Consider the following 18,414-nt stretch of genomic DNA (forward strand, 5'->3'; position numbering starts at 1 on the left):
ACCAAATAAACCACTTCAATTCTTTATTGATATAACTGTGAGTTAAGCACTTTCTTTCCTAATTGAATGGAACTTCATCAGAACTAACTTGTTCATATCAGAACCTCAATTTATATTACATTCACCACATCACATGACCTCAGTCAAATAAATAATTAACATCTAAAATTTCTTAAAAATGTATAACATAAAAATACATATATAAAACAACTCTATCTATATTATGCTATTTACAAACAGATATCATGTATCCTCCCACCATTGCCTGCTATATTTCATAGTGTCTTACTTTAAAATGTACAACTTTCATTTCAACATCTCCTTCATATTCTGACTCACTCTGCACCACCATTTCTTTAAGTAAAACATCACAAAAGCCTCCTGACTCAAGGGCTGTAATTTTGCATCCAGCGTTTGCTGGCTCATCTTCATCAAACAGGTTTCTTTGAAACATTTTCTCAGAATACCATACACATTCTCCTGTCTTGATATTTGCTTTTTCTCCATTTCTTTCACCACTTCTTATCTGTTTCCCTCTCCGTCTGCCTCCCTGTTTCTCCAAAATGAGCCCCACTCACAGCAATGACTAATAGTGGAAGTTCCTTAATGCCCTGGCCAAATTTGCCCTATAGTATAAATATTACCTCTTGGTCTCCCTTGAAAAGAGTTTACTAGCCTAGTGGGACTAAACTGCTTAACAAAGGATAAAATAAAATCAAGTTTAGCATTTTCTTTCCTTGTTTTATTGTGTTATATTGTAAATAAAGCTTCTAAATGTTTGAGTGCATTGTGTGGGGGACCTGGTACACATTTCTGTCCCTGTGTTGTGACACCACATCATATACTGGTGGAATCATGGGAAATAGAGAACTTTGAAGAACTGTATTGAGAAGAGAGGTCCTTGAGGAAGGAGACCTTAGCCATCACCTATGCAGGGGGGAAACCAAGATCAAGTGATATGGTGGGTACTCTTATATCTGTTACTATTAAACATTTTATTTATTTATTTATTTATTTTTGTTGACCGGGCTAGTCTAGCTGGATACATATCCATTTTCAGCAGAGGCCCGGGGAAAAGAGCTCCATGTACAAATTCATTAAGGTATTAAAAACTTAGCAAAAACAAGACTAGCTACAATTATACAGCATGACAAGTACAGAAGTTAGTATTGTGAACACTGTACTGAGACATTAGAGGAGATATAGCATAATCATATTTAAATTCTACAGAGGGGTTGCAAATACAATCATGCAACAGTTAACATAATTAAGCATCAGCATTCATTTGAGAGACAAGAAACTTAAATCCAAAATCACAAAGTAAGGGAAAGAAAAGAAAAAGAAAAAAAGAAAAAGAAAACAATAAAGTAGAGACAAGGCAGGAGAAAGAGCAGGTACAAATGGGGTTGGTAGTCAAAAGTCAGTGACTCACAGGGGTGGGGTTTGTTAAAAAGCATGAGAGGAGGGGGCGAAAAAGTAAAAGTATGTTTTAATCAGGCTTAGAGCAGGGACAAAGCCATTGTTCTTTTTTGGTAATATCTGAGGTGTTTCTTAAAGAGTTGTGTAGAGGAGAGAGAAGTAAGTGTGTCAGGAAGCTTGTTCCAGATTCTACCAACCACATTGGAAAAGAGGGAATCTCCTGCTTTGTTATTTGATATATTGTTGACAATGTGTAACTTGTTAGCTGAGCATAGTGTTGTAAGATTTTTGTATGGGGAGATCAGATTAGAAAGGATAGGGGTGTTAGTAGGGTGGTGGAGAATTTTTTGAGCAATCAGAAGTTGATTATATTGTAGTTGGTTCTGTAGTTCTAACCAACTGAGTTGTTGCAGGTTGCAACAGTGGTGGGTTCTATAAGGGGAGCCAGTGGCAAATCTAGTGATGTTATTATAGCTCATTTCCAGCTTGGAAAGATTATGTTTAGATAGATTGGTATATATGGCAGATGCATAGAACAGGGTAGATGTAAGCTGAGTCTGGGCAATAGATTTCCTAGCTAATGGGGTAAGAAAGGGTTTAATTCTGTACAGAGAGCCTAGTTTTTTATTGATGGTTTTTATAGTACTGTTAACATGGTCATCGAAGGTGAGGTTATGGTCAATAGTTATTCCGAGGAGATGAGCAGTAGAGTCTGGGGAAATACAAGTACCATTGTTAGAGGTAATGGTAAAGTGGATTTGCGGTGATCTTTTGAGGAAAAGTTTAATCTCCTTTAGCTGGCCATAAATATACAAGGACCACAGTATACTTAAATATTTCAGAACCATAGCCGCATCATCAGTATGTCCTTCTATTCAATGTTGCAGTATTTATTTATTATTTTATTTTGCATTTGTTAACTGGGGTTGGTCCAGCTGGGTAAGTATTTACCCTTTTTCAGTGGAGACCCGAGGGGAAAAGCCCCAAACAGACATACAAGTAGAGACAAGTTTACAATAATACAGAACAAAACAATGTAATGAATACAATAGATAAGAAAAAAAATAATGTACTCCATGGAATTAAACATAGCTATATATGGGTTGTAGTCCGCTATCGACCAGATGTCCAGCTTGTATACAAAAGCTTCAAGCTACTGCCTGTATGTGGGATGTTCCACATAGGCTTAGGGAACATCAGCCATAAAAGGGACATCCGCATGCGTCATCCTCAGAACTTTTTCGTCGTCATTTGGAAACGCTGACTTGTATGTTCAGTCTGCCGTTGGAATCTGCGTTTTGTTCCTCACCTTCAGATAAGTACCCTTTTGTGGATTTATTTGCTTGCTTTTGCCTTTCGTTATTGCCAATGTCATCCAGAAAGGGCAAGTGTAGGTGTGGAGGGCAAATTCCACATAAGGATAATCACGAGCCCTGTTTGTTTTTTTAGGGCCGACCTACAACCATCGGTCCTGTTCTGTCTGTCAGACCTTCATCTCTAAAACCTTGTGTAGTCATCTGTCTGCTTTAAACTTACATCTTGAAAACCAGAGGCTTAAACATCTAGATGGGGAATCAGTGAGGGGTTCCGCAAGTTCCTCTGAGCTGTCTGTAAAGCGGAAGGTGGCCAAAGCTAGACCAAAATCCTCTTTGGCTGTGCCTTCTCTCTCTGAGATACCCCTTGAGGTTGGTGAAAACCCGGTGGTATGGTCGGAGGTAGGGTCCATCTCTCCAGCAGAAACCGCATTGGAGGCCATCAGGAGTGTGGATCTGAGCACATCAGAGGCCATGCAGACTTTAGTTCAGACAGTTTGGGGTAACCATGACTATTGATTTCTGAGGACTCTGGAACTGCTATAGTTTCCTTGCAGCAGGAAGGTTCGGCCTACGTCAGGCTTTGCTCCTGCTTCAGAGAGACCTGCTAAAAAGAGACAAAAGACTGTCCTTCAGCCGACCCAGCTGTAGTCTCAATCACTTTTGACAAATCCTCTCGGGTTGTCCCCTCTACAAAATTACTTCCTTCAGACAAAGAGACTAAAATTTTAGAGAGTTTAGGTAAGAAAGTCTACACTTCAACCCCAGCAATCAGAGCCGTTAATTACCAGACTCGTATGTCTAGGTATTCTCTAGCTTTGCTATCCCAAGCTTATCAGGCTCTGTCTCAACTGCTGGATTCAGAAGCTAAGTCCTTGGCTATTTTTCTTTTAGCTGCATCCTCTCAGGTTTCCATTAAATGGAGCTGTGATGCTTCCTCCAGGTCTGCAAGCATCTGGTTCTGTACTGAGGAGGTACTCTTGGCTGCATCTACAGGTACTTCCAGATGACATCAAGGCAAAATTGCTTGATGCTCCATTGGATAATTCTGCTCTCTCTGGAAAAGCTGCTGCAGAGCCCTTAAGAATCTCGGAGAAAAAGGTAAGGAGCTCCAGTATTTAAAGCACCTGTTAGTTTCTCCATTTCCTAAATTTCATAGGCACTTCCCTGCTAAAACTCCTTTTATTAGAAAACCTTCCAGGTCTTCCTCTTCTTCAGGCTCCTCCAGTTCTAGGCCATGTAAACCTGTTAGGAGACCTCCTCAGTCTAAAACAGTTACTTCTGCTCCATCTCCTCAGCAGCCCTTTTAGTGCAGACCAGGCTCTCTGTAACATCCACCCCAACTTCCAAGTCATACCCCTCTGTCTCTTCACCTTTCCTTTCCCTTTCAGCTTGGAGGGAGATCACTCAGGACTCCTGGGTGATATCCATTATTCAAAATGACTCTATCATGACTTGGAAGTCCCCTTCCCCCCCTTTCAAGGTTAATAGGTAGGTACTAGGCTATCGGCCCAATGGCCTAAGTAAGCCTAGCCAACAAGGTTCCCTGGCTTTCGCCACCCAAGAAAATTATTTTCCTGTGCCCCTGTTGAGCAGAGCCACAGAAGTGATCCCCAGGGTGAATTTCCTATTTCCCATCCACTCATCAAGATTTTTCTTGAAGAATGCTAATGAGGAGCTTTGTTTGATATAGTTGGGTAGCTTGTTCCAGAGTATGGGAAGTCTCTGGGACAGGAATCTATCCCTCCAGCACGTTCTGTTTATTGTGGTGACAAGGTTTAGGTCCCTAGAGCATGTGGCTTGGAGGGATTGGGATTTCTTTAGGTGGAGCATGTCTAGCAGCTCTGGGTTTGACATAGCTTTGCATGTTAGGCAGACATCACCTCAAAGTAGGTGATATGCGACGGAGTAAAGCTGGAGTTTTTTGAGACGGTCAGTGTAGAGCATCTGTTTGAGGCCAATAATCCTCTTTGTGAGGTACTTCTATGGCCTTTCCAGCTTTTGTAGATGTCTTGCGAGTTACATTCCAAAAGGGGTGTTGTACTCTATAATGGGTCTGAGTGATGAGTAGAGGGTAACAGTGACCTCTTTTTTTCCTGGATGAGAACCCTTTTGTGATGAGGTGTGCCACGTAGAAGGATTTTCTGACCTCTGTGGTGATGTGATTATCAAAGGAGAGACTACTGTCCACCTGGGTCCAAAGGTCTCTTCCCACACTTTCGGTCTTAAGGGGACTGCCACCTATGTGGTAGTTCATGGGTACAGAGTTTTTACCAAAGGGGATGACAGTGCACATTTTGGCATTGAGCTTGAGGCCATGGTTCTGACACCAGGCATCTGTCTCAGTGAGGCCCTTCTGTAGGATGTCCACATTGTTTGGGGACTCTATTATGGCTCCTAGTTTGCAGTCATCTGTGAACTTCATTAGCCAGAGACCTTCTGTGTTAGCCTGTACTTTGGAGAATTAGATACCAAACAGGAGAGGACCCAGGACTGAACCCTGTGGTACTCCATTTGTCACTGGTTTGAAGTCATATTTGGAGTCTGCAACTTTTACAGTGTGGCTTCTGTCAGTGAGCCAGTTGGCAACCCATCTTGTGACATAGGGATTTATACCTAGTTTAGTGAGTTTATCTATAATTCCAGAATGGGGGATGGTGTCAAAAGCCCTTGGAGAGATTAAGATGGGCTGTGTGAACCACCTTACCCTCGTCTACGACTTTGGTGACTGCTTCAAAGAAATCTATCAAGTTTAAGAGACATGATCTGCCTTTCACAAACCCGAACTGGGTGATGTCCAGAGTTTGGAGGTTACCAATGTCTTTGTTTATAAGTTCCATGATGGTACGTTCCATGGCCTTGCAGACCAGGCTCATCAGGCTAATAGGGCGATAGTTCCTGGGGTCCATGGTAGCTCCCCCTTTGTGGAGTGGGATAACTGTTGTGCGCCATTCAGTGGGCACAAAGCCTGAAGTAAGGATATGATTGAACATGGTACTTAGGTGGGGAGCCAGTTCATTATGACGTTCGTGTAAAATGCAGCCTAGGATGCTGTGTTCTTGGCTTTAGAGAGTGCCGTTTTTACGTGCGTAGTTGTGATTACAGGGACTCTGCATTCTTCCTCAACTGCCCTCAGACCAACTACATCTGTTTCATCAGCTACAAGGCACAATTCAACCAGCCCCTCAAATCAGCAAGGAAGGGAATTTTATTATAGGATATTCTTGGTTCCAAGAAAAGAGGGTCCTTGATGACCCATTCTGGATCTCTCAAGGTTGAATACCTTCCTGGTAGCGCCTTCCTTCGGGATGCTGTCCCTACAGACTCTTCTCCCTCTTGTGTCTCCTCAAGCATTCTTAGCTTCGCTGGATCTAAAGGATACTTACCTGCATATCTCTATTCACCCTCACTTCGGGAAATTCTTTTCTCAGTGGGTTCTTGGCACTTTCAGTTCTCTGCCTTACCTTTTGGTATTTCTTCTGCTCCAGGGGTTTTCACAAAGTGTCTAGCCCCAGCTATTTCCTTCTTAAGACTGAAAGGTCTTCAAGCTTGCACTTACCTGGATGACCTGCTTTTTCTGGCCAGCAGTCCAGACCTCCTGCTTCAACACCTGGATCTAGCTATTCCCTTTCTACAAGGCTTGGGGTTCATAATAAATTTCAAAAAATCTACTCTTTCACCCAGTCAGGATCTCATTTTTCTGGGGTGCAGGTTTAGAACAGATTTGATGATGGTATTTCTTCCTTTAGAAAAAGCTGTCTCTCTCATAGATTTCATGGCATCTCTTCTACCTCTTCCATCACTGCCAGGGAGTTCCTCAGACTTCCTGGGTTCATGGCCTCTACAATTCCCATGTCGCCCTTTGCAAAACTTCATATAAGGAAGTTCAGTGGTTTCTGAAAACTGTCTGGTCCTAGCATGCTCATCCCTTGGAGAGTGTCATTCCTCTTCTTCCATGCTTGAAAAAAGAGCTAGGGTGGTAGATGCAACAACTCATTCAGAATCCTGGTGTACCTCTTCAAGTTCCTCAGCCGGTACAGGAACTTTATACAGATGTCTCAGATTTAGGATGGGTAGCAATCTTTGCTTCGGCAAAGGTTCAGGGACTATGGTCTCCCACTCAGAAGAGAGAGCACATAAATGTCAGGGAAATGCAGACTTTGATTTTAGCTTTAAAGGCATTTCATCCTCTGCTTCTTCCAGGACCCCTCAAGATTCTCTTGGACAATACTACAGTCCTTTTGTACATGAACAGGCAGGGGGTACAAAATCTTATCTTCTTTGTCTCCCAGCAATCACAGCGTTGGAGTTGGCTGTTCAGTACAAAGTCTCTCAGTGCATGCAGTGTACCTTCCCTCTGCTCAGATCTCAGTGGCAGGTGTATTGAGCAGATCCATGACACCATCCCCTGAGTGGATACTTCACAGGGATGTTTTCCTGAATCTAATTCACTGGTGGGGTACTCCAGAGATAGATTTATTTGCCTCCCCTCAGAACAGACACCTTCCTCTTTTCTGTGCCAGGTTTCCTCACCCTCAAGCTTAGAAGGTGGGCACCCTATCATTTTCATGGAGGGAATGTTTCTTTATGCATTCCCCCATTTCCCTTTGATTCAGAAAGTCCTGTTGAAAAGTTTACAGGAGAAACCAAAACTCTTGTTAGTGACTCCCTTTTGGCCAAGACAGCATTGGCTCCCTCTTCTTCTGCAGTTAGCCAAGGTCCATCACTACAGGTTACCTCACTGGAGGAACCTACTCACTCAGGTCAAGGGATCTTGATTCACCCACACTTGTCAGCTCTTCACCCAACATTGTGGGTGATCAGTGTTTAATTCCTTTTAGGTACCTTTTCTCTAAGGATGTGCTTAGTGATTTGCAGGAGGCCAGGAAATCCACTACTAGAAAATCTTACATTTTCAAATGGACAAAATTTTCTGTCTGGTGCCAAAAAAGGACCCCTTTTGGTGGATATTCCTTTGTTAACTTACATGTGTGAGTTACTCAACCATGGACTTTTATTCTTCTATTAAGGTCCACTGTTCTGCCTTGTCTGATTTCCTACCTTTAACTCCCCCATTGTCTTCCAGGCTGGAAGTTAAACTTTTCTTAAAAGGCATGCTTCACATTAATCCTCCCAGGAAACCAGTTCCTCCTCCTTGGAATCTTAATTTTGTCCCGTAGAAGTTGACTCAGGCCCCTTTTGAGCCAGCAGTCTCAGCTTCTCTGAAAATTTGTACTTTGAAGACAGTGCTTTTGTGGTAGCCATTACCTGTGCCAGAAGAGTTTCTGAGATCCAGGCATTAATGACTTCATCACCTTTGCTAGTCTTCCATAAGGACAGAGTTTCTTTGAGAATTAATCCATCCTTTATGCCTGAAGTGGTCAGTGACCTTTCCTTAAATCAGATTATCCAATTGCCTACTTTTTTTCCAATCTCCACAATCTCCTAGTGAGAGAATTTTGCATTCCCTAGATGTACATAGACAGCTTAGATTTTATCTTGACAAAGCTAAATCTATCAGGAAATCTGATAGACTTTTCATGTCCTTTCATCCTAGGGCTTTGAGTTTGCCTCTTTCTAAGCAAACTATCTCTTCATGGATTTCTAAAGCTATTCTGTTTTATCAATTTCATGGCAAATCATTACCCTCTTAAAGCCCGTTCCACTAGATCTGTTGCATCTTCAAGGGCTTTCTTCAAGGGTTTGGATACACAGTCCATTCTGGAAGCTGCAACTTTTTCATCTGTTCATAATTTTACAAGACATTACAAGCTGGATAATATTTACAGGGCCAGAGCAGGTTTTGCCAGACCAATCCTGCATGGATTTCTGGAAAATGTTTTTGCTTAATTTCTCGTTTCATCACCCTCCTTAGGTTCCCTTTCAGCTATTGCACTCTCCCATAAGTAAAGAATACTGCAACATTGAAAAGAAGTCCATGGAATAGTTTTATAACATCTTACCATAACCGTAGAGGTCCTTCTCTTCTATGTTGCAGTATTCTAACCTACCCGCCTTCCCCCTACATATTACCCTTTATTTGGATGACTGTCCTTTGGGCTTCCTTTTGGAGTTTCCTCAAGGGGCTACTTTAGTCTGAGGATGGTACGTATGGACATCCCTTTTATGGCTGATGTTCCCTGAGCCTACATGTGATGTCCCACGTACAGGCAGTAGCTTGAAACTTTTGTATACAAGCTGGACGTTGGGTCAATAGCGGAATACAACCCATATGTAAAGAATACTGCAACACAGAAGAGGAGGACATCTGTGGTTATGATAAGATTTTACACAACTATTCTTTGCTGCTATTTTTATTCATTTTGTGATGCACACTGTACTTCAAGTTCATATTTTTGTTTTTGCAAAACTAGTGACGGGAAGCAGCTTAGTCAGTTATGTGAAGTTGGCTATGATGATATGAAAAGAACAAGATTAAAAGAAATATGGAACATGATTTGAAAAGTAAGGTAGAAACTTTGGTGGTGATTTTTTTCTATCTGCTTTCTTTAATTCAGCCATTCAAGTTGCCCATAAATAATTATATTTAACCACTTCACTAATTTGTGCTTATTTTCTCCTGAATTGTATTTCAGGAGTACATTGAAGATAAACACGGCCTTTCAAGGATGAGAGTCCGCTTTTTTGTTTTTGTGAAAACAATGTTTAGAATCTCTTCATGATGAATAACATAAATAAAATCTCATATCCATGTCACATTTTTTGACTCGCTGCATATCTTGCACAAATATGTGATTTCATGTCAACTGTAATTTAAGATCAGCTAAATTAAAATAGCTAAAGAATGGCCATTATTCCTTTATCAGGACCAAAGCTGTATAAGGAGCCCAGTGCGAAGTCCAATAAGCACATCATCCAAAATGCAATCGCTCACTGCTGTTTGGCTGGGAAGGTGAATGAAGCTCAGAAGAACAAAGTCCTGGAGGTAAGATTCAGGAAATATTACATGTGCAAGTAAAACTCAGTTACATCACTTTAAAATATATACCACTGAAGTCACTTACAGTATATTGTTTACACTTCTCATACATCTGTGTTTTACAGTTAAACAACTTAACTCCTGATGTTAAAGCTGTGAGTGTTTTCCAAACAAAATGAAGATTACATTTTATAGACATTTTAGTTTCATTGCTGTCTCTGTTTTTCTTTATCACCACACCCACAAAATGATGTCAAGTTAGGTATTAGCAACAATTTCCATAAACCAGAAATGCATCCTGGGTAATTAAAACATCATATGTCTTTAGAAGAACAGCTGGTTATTTACATTGTGATTTTACTAATAGAGGGTAAAATATTAAAATTTCAAAGATGGATGTTCCACCTTTGGGAAATAACTGACATTGTCTTACTAGGATATAAAACTATTTTTTTCTGCACATAGCATTAAAAATAGTAGCTTGTACATTAATGTAGGTAGGGAGGCATTGTTGGTACCGTCTTTCATGACGTCATGTCAGCAGTTTTTAACTTCAAGAAAGTTTTTTCAAGGGACTCTACTTACCAGTGAAATTAATTTCAAATATAACACACTGCCTCAAACACTATAACATTTGATATTTTATATGGTAAAAAGATTACTCCCTTCACTAAGGTTTGGTTATTAATATTTGCTAAGAAATGAGCGACTATACACTTTAAACCAGCAAAGATTAGCTCAGAAATATCAGGCTTTCAGAAACCTTTCCTGTACTCTTTCTTGATGGTATTGGTATTGTAGTTACAAAATTGTGAAATACAACAGCTCTGCTCCAGCCTAAATATTGATTTTTTTGCTCTCACGGGTAAAAAAGTTTATGCATTCACATGCCCTTTACATATTTTTTAGCAGTATTTCTGAAATAGTTTGGTGGAAAAAGGCTCCTGCCAGATCAGTAGGAGAGCTCCTCTCATTCCCTTTTGAGTGACCCAGACTTTAAGTTGTGGTTTTCACTGGAGGATGTTCCTATTGTCCATGGTTATTCTGGTCTTTTAGAAGTAAGGTCATTCACACATATCAAGCATTGATTCTAGTCTGTTCCTTTATCTGTACACAAGGACTTGAAACCAGGAAGAGAAATGTCTCTAGCTTCCAGGTGGATTTATCCTAGGGTGTTTTGCTGCCTTTCATCCAGCTGGTCCTGATTCCACCTAGCCTGATCACAGTGACTAACTGTTTGTGTCATTTAACCCTAGGAGGAGGAGGTCACGTAAGGCTAAAATATCTTGTCCTAGGGTATCCCTGTCAGCTAAGTTGGACTGACTGCTTTTGGTAGAAGAGGAGTTGTAGGATGAGCCTTGTTCAGGGGCCATCGTACTGGAATAAGAGACCAAGCATTTGTTCACCCGTACATCAGTTAACTGTCAGCATGTGGAACAACCAAGCCTGTGTCAGGTATGCAGGCCTCATATAGGTCAAGGACATCACGTACACAAATGCCTTGGATATAACCAACCTGTTGGCAGACAGGTTCAGTGAAAACTTTACTCCTCTGCCCCCCATCAGTAATCCAGGATATCCCCAGCACCTGCCCCCCACCCCTTATCTCAAGGGAAGAGGTCATTACCGCCCTCTCAAAGGCTAAAATGTAGTTTCCTTGGGACCCAATAACATCCCAGGCTGCATCCTGCATCAGCTCGGGCAGGAACTCATAGCCCCATTAGGCGCACTGTTCAACCTAAGCCTGAGTAACTGTTTCGTCCCAGCCCAGTGGAGGATGGCCACTGACATCCCTCTGCACAAAGGTGTTGCGTCCGCCGATCAGGCAATTATAGACCCATCACCCTAAGTAACCTGATTTGCAAGGCCATTGAATGTATTATGATGGACCACATTAACAAGGTCATCGGCAGCCACCTTATGCTTGATCCCACACAGTTTAGTTTAGTCAAGGGGAGATCATGCCTGTTAAATTTGGTAGACTTCTTTGAGTCAGTCACCAAAGCCATTGATGAGAGAAGACCATGCACTCTACCTACTTTGACCTGGCCAAAGCCTTTGACACTATATCCCAATCGGGTATAATAGATAAACTATCCCAGCTTGGCGTAAATCTATATGTGACCAAGATGGGTAGCTAACTGGCTCACTGATGGAACTCTGTCAAAATAAAGGAAGCTACCTCAAATAGTAGACCCATAACAAGCGGCGTACCCCAGGGATCGATCTTGGGGCCCCTGCACTTTGGGATATACTTCTCCGAGGTGCAAGCTAAAACCAGAGGGCTGACCAAGTTTCCAGATGACTGCAAGCTGGGTGCTGTTATCAACTCCCCTAGTGATGTAGACATACTACAAGAGGGTCTTACCCAGACAAATGACTGGTGCCAGAAACACGGCCTCAAACTAAACTCCAAACAACACGTCATCATCCCCTTTGGGGCGAATGGCATCTCCACAAATTATCACATTAATAACGTCCTAAGCACGCAAGTAGTTGTGAGGGACCTGGGCACCCAAGTTGACAGAAGTCTAAGTTTTGACCATCATGTTGCCTCTATTGTACGGAGAGCTTTCTACATGCCTCACCTCACTAGTAAGGGTATTTCTTCCAGGAACAAGGAAGTCATAACTTCCCTGTATCCCTCCTTATCAGGCCCATCATTGAGTATAATGCCCCTTTTGGCATTTCCATGTCATAGTGGACCATCGTGACTGCAGCCAGCACATAAATTTCTTGATTTTACTATCCAAGGAGTCATAAACCTTTTACCATAGAATGCTTGGATGATGTCTCTGAACATGCTTGACATCCTGTGATCTACACAGGACTCCCTTGTTTGGATTTGCTGACCATTACTTCTAGTACTAAGTACTGGTATTTCTGTGTTTTTTCAGTCCCCTCAGAGTGTTTACTCAAGTTTTGGTGGCTGTGGTCAAAGAATTGCAGGTAAATTATCTCCATGTCTTTTCCTAGACAACTGGCTCCCAGTGGTTGTCAACAATATCCGTCACATTGAGAACCCACATGGGTTGCACTCTCTACAACAACTGTAAACAGGTAGATATTCTCTCCAGTCCTTTCTCTGAGCATTGCCATTTTAGACACAAGTCTGACACACTGCAGTGTCAGTTATTCTTATAGGCAGAGAAGGGAACATGAAATCAGAACATTGACAGGCCAAGTTAGAATGTATTGCAGGGTTTATACTTGTCTTGATGGCAACCACAATTTCTTCGGTGCTTTTTGAAGACATGATGAAAATGGGTATTGGAATATGAAGTGCATTGTGTACAGAACTACTATGCTTTTAATAGGTCTTCTCCTACTGTATGCCCCATATTGCCAGACCCTGAAATGTAGGACAGTTTCCACTGTCCATCTGGAATATCTTCCTTTCCTGCAGTCTGACCTGTCACAGGTTCAGATTGTGAAGGTTTCATTGGGAAGGTGGGGAGTTTACCTCTGCTCTGCCAAGGATTATTGGATGTGGTCTTCACTGGAGGATGGTTTGTACTTCATCCAAAAGGCAGTCCTTCAAGCCTAGGGCCTTGAAAAAGAGTCTGCATCCAATTTGACTTAATCTGGCTCGCCAGTCTATCACCTGATACCTTAACAAGCAGAACAACATGTGACTGTCAGCTGTGTACAGAGATCTGATGTGCATCTGGCAGTGGGCTGTAGACAGAGGAATCCTTGAGGAAGTGAACATGTCAATGGACTTCTTCCAGCCCTCACCTGGATCAGATTTTTCAAGGGCTACATCTGAAGCAGGTCTTCAAGAAATAGGGCACTCGAGAGAGAGTGAGTGTTTGCATCTCATGAAGAATGCGTCTTTCCTTTTTCTGCATGGTGCAGTATGACAAGGGGAGGTAATATATTAATGCTTGTCAGAACACTGTGTACACATCAGAGCCACTCTGGGTAACCTTGAGGGGTTTATTCAAGGTGAATGATTAGAAGAAATGTGTACCACATGTCCTAGAGGATCTAGTTAGACTTTAGATTCATAGGTGTGTACTACACCAATGACCACAGGGGCTTTTATAAGTCTAGCCAAATATTGCAAATGAAACCCCCACATTTTTTTTGCCTTAGATGTTATTTAAAGTGATGTATGCCAGCTAGAGCAAAAGTAACTGGCTGCCTCTATCCATTAGAGCCATAGATGCTAGACCAGGGGTGAATTTCCAGTTTCCCCATCTAGTGGTGCAAGTTATGCTTGAATAGGGTCAGGGAAGGGCTCTGCTTCATGTAAATGGGTAGCTTCATCCTAAGAGAAGGAGGTTTCTCTGAGAACTGTACCTGTCCCCACAACATGTTCTGTTTTTGTCGCAAGCAAAGTTTAAGTCCATAGAGCAAGTAGCTCTAATGCTGTTGGTTTTGCAGATATACAAAAGGTCCATCAGCGTGGGATCCAGTGTTGATTTGTATGCCAGACATAAATTACCTCTCAACAGTCTGTAGCATGCAGAATATACAGAAAAATGGGTCTTTGTGGAGATCTGAATAAGACATGTTAATGCTCTGTATTCTCTTTGTATAGAATTTCTGTGGTTGCTTTAGTTGCAGCATATGCCAGGTGATGTCTATAGTGAAGGGGGAGCTTTACTCCATAATAGGTCTGACGATGGCTTAATATAGAGGAACAATGACTACTCTAGATCTAGACACCATGGCCTTGTTTATAAGTTGAGCAGCACAGAAGGATTTCCTTACTTCTTTCGACACATGTTGGATTCAGACCATGTTACTATCTACATATGTCCCCAAGTCCCTGATTACTGGGTGTATTACCAATGAGTTAGTATCCTAAGGTGGCTGACTTCCCAAAGGGTACTAGTATGCATTTTATTGGTATTAAGTTTTAGGCTATGACTTTGGCACCAGTCATTTGTCTGTTAGACCTTCCTGTAGAATGTTAGTGTCTTGGGAGAATTCAGTGACTGCCCCTTGTTTACAATCATCTGCAGACTTGGTCTACCATATTTCCTTGACATTGGCTTCTGAAAAGTAAGTGCAGAAGAAGAGTGGGCCCAGCAATGACCCCTGAGGGCCTCTTCTGGTGACCAGCCTCTTTGTGGAAGTGGTCTTCCCAATCTTAACTTCCTGAATCCTGAAAGTCAGCTTACTGTCCAGTGTGTAACATAAGGATGTATGCCTAATTCCAAGAGTTTATTCATGATGCTTGAGTTGGGTATTTTATCAAATGCTTTATCCAGGTAAAGATAGGAAGTGTGTACCATTTTGCCATCATCTATTGCCTTGGTGACCTTTTTGAAAAAAATCCACCAAGCTAAGTAGGTATGATCAGCCCTTAAGGAAGCCACTCTAGTTTGCGTCCAGTGTGTGAAGACTGTGTGTCATTATTAATAATTTCCATGATAATTCTTTTCATGGCTTTGCATATAAGACTGGTCAGACTTACGGATCTGTAATTCCCAAGATGGACTTCTGTTGTGAAGTCAGATGGCTGTCACAGTCCTCTATTCACATGACACAAAGCCTGTCCAGAGGCTATGGTTAATTAGTGACTCCATTGCTCCTAATAGGTTGTATTTCATGCTGTTTAGGAGACATCTTGGGATTTATCGGGGCCCATCAAAGCTGTGTTCCTAGCCTCAGAGAACGCATCTAGGGTCTGCTGTCTAGTGATAGTTGGAGGGGTTATGTTTGATGGTATCTCCTGTGAGGCAGCTGTGGGAGTAAAATTGGTCCTGAATTTGTTGGCAAGTAGATTTGCTCTTTTTCCCTTGTCTGTGAAAATAGCTTCATTTACAACCAGTTCCAGAAACTGTTGTGTACTGCTTTTGAGGTTTCAGATATAGCTAAAGAAAGCCTTATTGTAGTTCTTGGCCTGGAAGGCTGGATTTGTTAGATTTAATTAGCCCTCCTAGTTGTCTCTCTTGCTTGATGATAGTTTTTATCCTTCTGGGCATTACAGTTCCTAATTTTATCCGTGACTTTTTTCTTTTGTTGTACAACCTGTTAATGTTTGGATTCCACCAGGTGGTTTATTTTTTGTTTTCATGTCAGTTAATAGAGGGTAAAAACTAAAAGAAAACTCCAGCCAAGCTAGAACGTCCACTGAGTGACCTCTCAAACCTCTTGTATCAGAGGCACATGGGATATATGCAAATGACCCTTATGAACATTAGGTGTTTCGGCTATATCTCTATTATGAATACCCATAAGTTATTTATTTTTAAGTCGTTTCAATGGACAATTACAGGCCAATAAATCCAAACCCAACTAGCTGTGGATATGATTATTTTGACCTTATGACCTCATCAGCACTGCACAAGCATAATGTTTGACTAAGCATAATAAACACACAGCTGTTATACACAGCTGATATCCATTACCATTAGGGTGGCTGCAAAATATCCCAATTAACAAAAAAAACAGAGTGAGAAGGTCGCAGAAAAAAACAATCAGTAAAAACTAAATGAAAACTCTAGTCAAGCTAGAACTTCCACTGAGTGACCTCTCAAACCTGTTGTATCAGAGACACATGGGATATATGCAAAAGACCCTTTTGAACATCAGATGTTTCAGCTATATGGCGATTCTGAATGCCCATAACATACTTATTTTTTAAATCATTTCAGTGGACAATTCTAGGCCAATAAAATCAAACCCACTAGCTGTGGATATGCATATTTTGGCCTTGTTATGACTTCATCAGCACTGCACAAGCATAGTGGTTGACTAAGCATAAGAAACACAGGGCTGTTATACTGAGCTGATGTCCATTACCATTAGGGTGACTGCAAAATACCCCAACTAATAAACTAAAACAAAGAGTGAGAAGGTCACACAGAAAAACCTATCAGTAAAAACTAAATGAAAACTCCAGCCAAGGAGGCAGAATCACCATATAGCTGAAACACCTGATGTTCATAAGGGTAATTTGCATTTATCCCATGTACGTCTGATACAACAGGTTTGAGAGGTCACTCAGTAGAAGTTCTAGCTTGACTGGAGTTTAACTGTATTCCTCTTGTCTTCTTTTCGAAGGCACTTAGCCCCTTGGTGAATGAGTCTTCATTCACTGAAATTCTTAGTTTCTACACTGACTCTCCTCTCTTGCTTTACTTCCTGCTCACTGTCACTGACCCTCCCAACTGCAGGCCTCTTCATTAATTTGCACACTGGTACACCTTCCCTACTGTCCCTGCTGGTTGTCTCCTGTCCTGTGTTGCACCTGCTTTCTTTTCCTTCACATTGTGTAGCAGTGTTTGTGAATTATCCCATGCTTTTGGTATGTGTGTTTACTGTGTACCAGTCTTACACCATGGGGTTAGGAACTCCTCTGAAAGTCTTTTGGTCTAAGTGGTATTTAATGTCTATTGGTAAATCGGGTGATGAGTCTGCTGTCTGTAAAACAATGCTGTGAAGGTGTATGGTTAAAAAATGAATGCAAGAAGTGAAATCTTTAAGAAACACTATTCTGCTAGAGACTCTTGCGTCATCAATTTGTGTAGCAGTTTTCATAGTTTAATTAATAATTTAATTAATTTTAGTTTAATTTTCATATTTTACAGTTTATTAATAGTTTCCACTTTACAGCATTTCATTTCTTTGTACAGCATGACTGTACATTGCAGGGCTGCCCTGTCAAGTATCATAACTTGATTCTGACACCAACTTGTATCCCTTCAACATTACACAGTTGTGTTTTACTGTTTTTTTTTTTTTTTTTTTGTTTTGTTGGTGTGCATTCATTGTTTCCACTCCACAAAATTAACCAGCCCCTGCATGTTGATTTTATTGTTTTTTTTAAACAACACCTTATGATTCCACATAGTATTGTCTCTTAGCAACTGCAGTCTTGTGATCTGGTTGTCAAGTAACTCCTCCAAGTTAAATATTTGCTAATATATATTGCTAGCTAATCAAAACACAGAAGTACTGCTACCATGACGATGTGTGATATCTGTCTGTGTTTGAATGAAACTTTGTGGCAGGGCTTCCTTTTCTCAAAGCTCATGTGAGAAATGAATACTTAACAGACCTTGCTTTTCTTTTTGCAACACCCAGTGGTAACTTTCTATTTTCATTTAACTTTATAGTTACTGCTACAATTTCCCAGCCTCTTGTACTAACTGCCAACATAAAGCATTTTTTTATTTTGAAATTTCACAGATATGCCACTATTAGACAGTTAGTTACCAAAAGCTTCTGAATCTGCCTCCCAGTTTTTTTTTTTTTTGTCTCACTTATTTAGCTTCTCTGGTAGTTATGGTCCATTAAGATCACAATTTTAATATAGACTGCATCCCAGACACCATTTTCTGCCTGTTCTAAGGTAACTCTTAGGTTCATAGGCGTTTACTAGGCTAACGACCACAAGGGCCTTTTTAAGCCTAGCCATGCATCCCAAATCTCTGATGAGTTCTGATACCCTTGATAAGTGTAAGCATGGGCCTGGGAGGTGAACCATTTACAGGTTACTTGTTTGCATCAGAGACATAGGTGCCAAACCAGGGATGAATTTCCGGTTTCCCATCCAGTTGTCCAAGTTGCACTTGAATTGGATTAGAGAGGAACTCTACTTCACATGGATGGTGAGCCTGTTCCATAGATGCGGTAGTCCCTGGGATACATACCTTTCTCTCCAGCAGGTCCTATTTATAGCACAGGCAAGGTTTAAGTTTTTAGAACGGGTAATTCTGGTACTGTTTGTTTTGTGGGTATTCTTATATATATTGTAATATATATTATTTTTCCTTCAGTGAA

General features: G+C 41.2%; 1 protein-coding gene across 4 annotated transcripts in view; it reads left to right on the forward strand.

Moving 5' to 3' along the window:
• CAMSAP2 (calmodulin regulated spectrin associated protein family member 2) overlaps positions 1-18,414 on the forward strand; it is a 1,491,011-nt gene that overhangs the window by 1,457,166 nt on the left and 15,431 nt on the right. For all 4 annotated transcript variants that reach the window (XM_044086048.1, XM_044086049.1, XM_044086051.1 and 1 more), the window contains one exon: positions 9,560-9,678. In XM_044086048.1, coding sequence (XP_043941983.1) covers positions 9,560-9,678 — 119 coding nt within the window. The remainder of the gene's footprint in view (positions 1-9,559; positions 9,679-18,414) is intronic.

This window comes from Protopterus annectens, chromosome 10.part0 (genome assembly GCF_019279795.1).
Source record: "Protopterus annectens isolate FY-2018-M chromosome 10.part0, PAN1.0, whole genome shotgun sequence".
Classification (NCBI taxonomy): Eukaryota; Metazoa; Chordata; order Ceratodontiformes; family Protopteridae; genus Protopterus; species Protopterus annectens.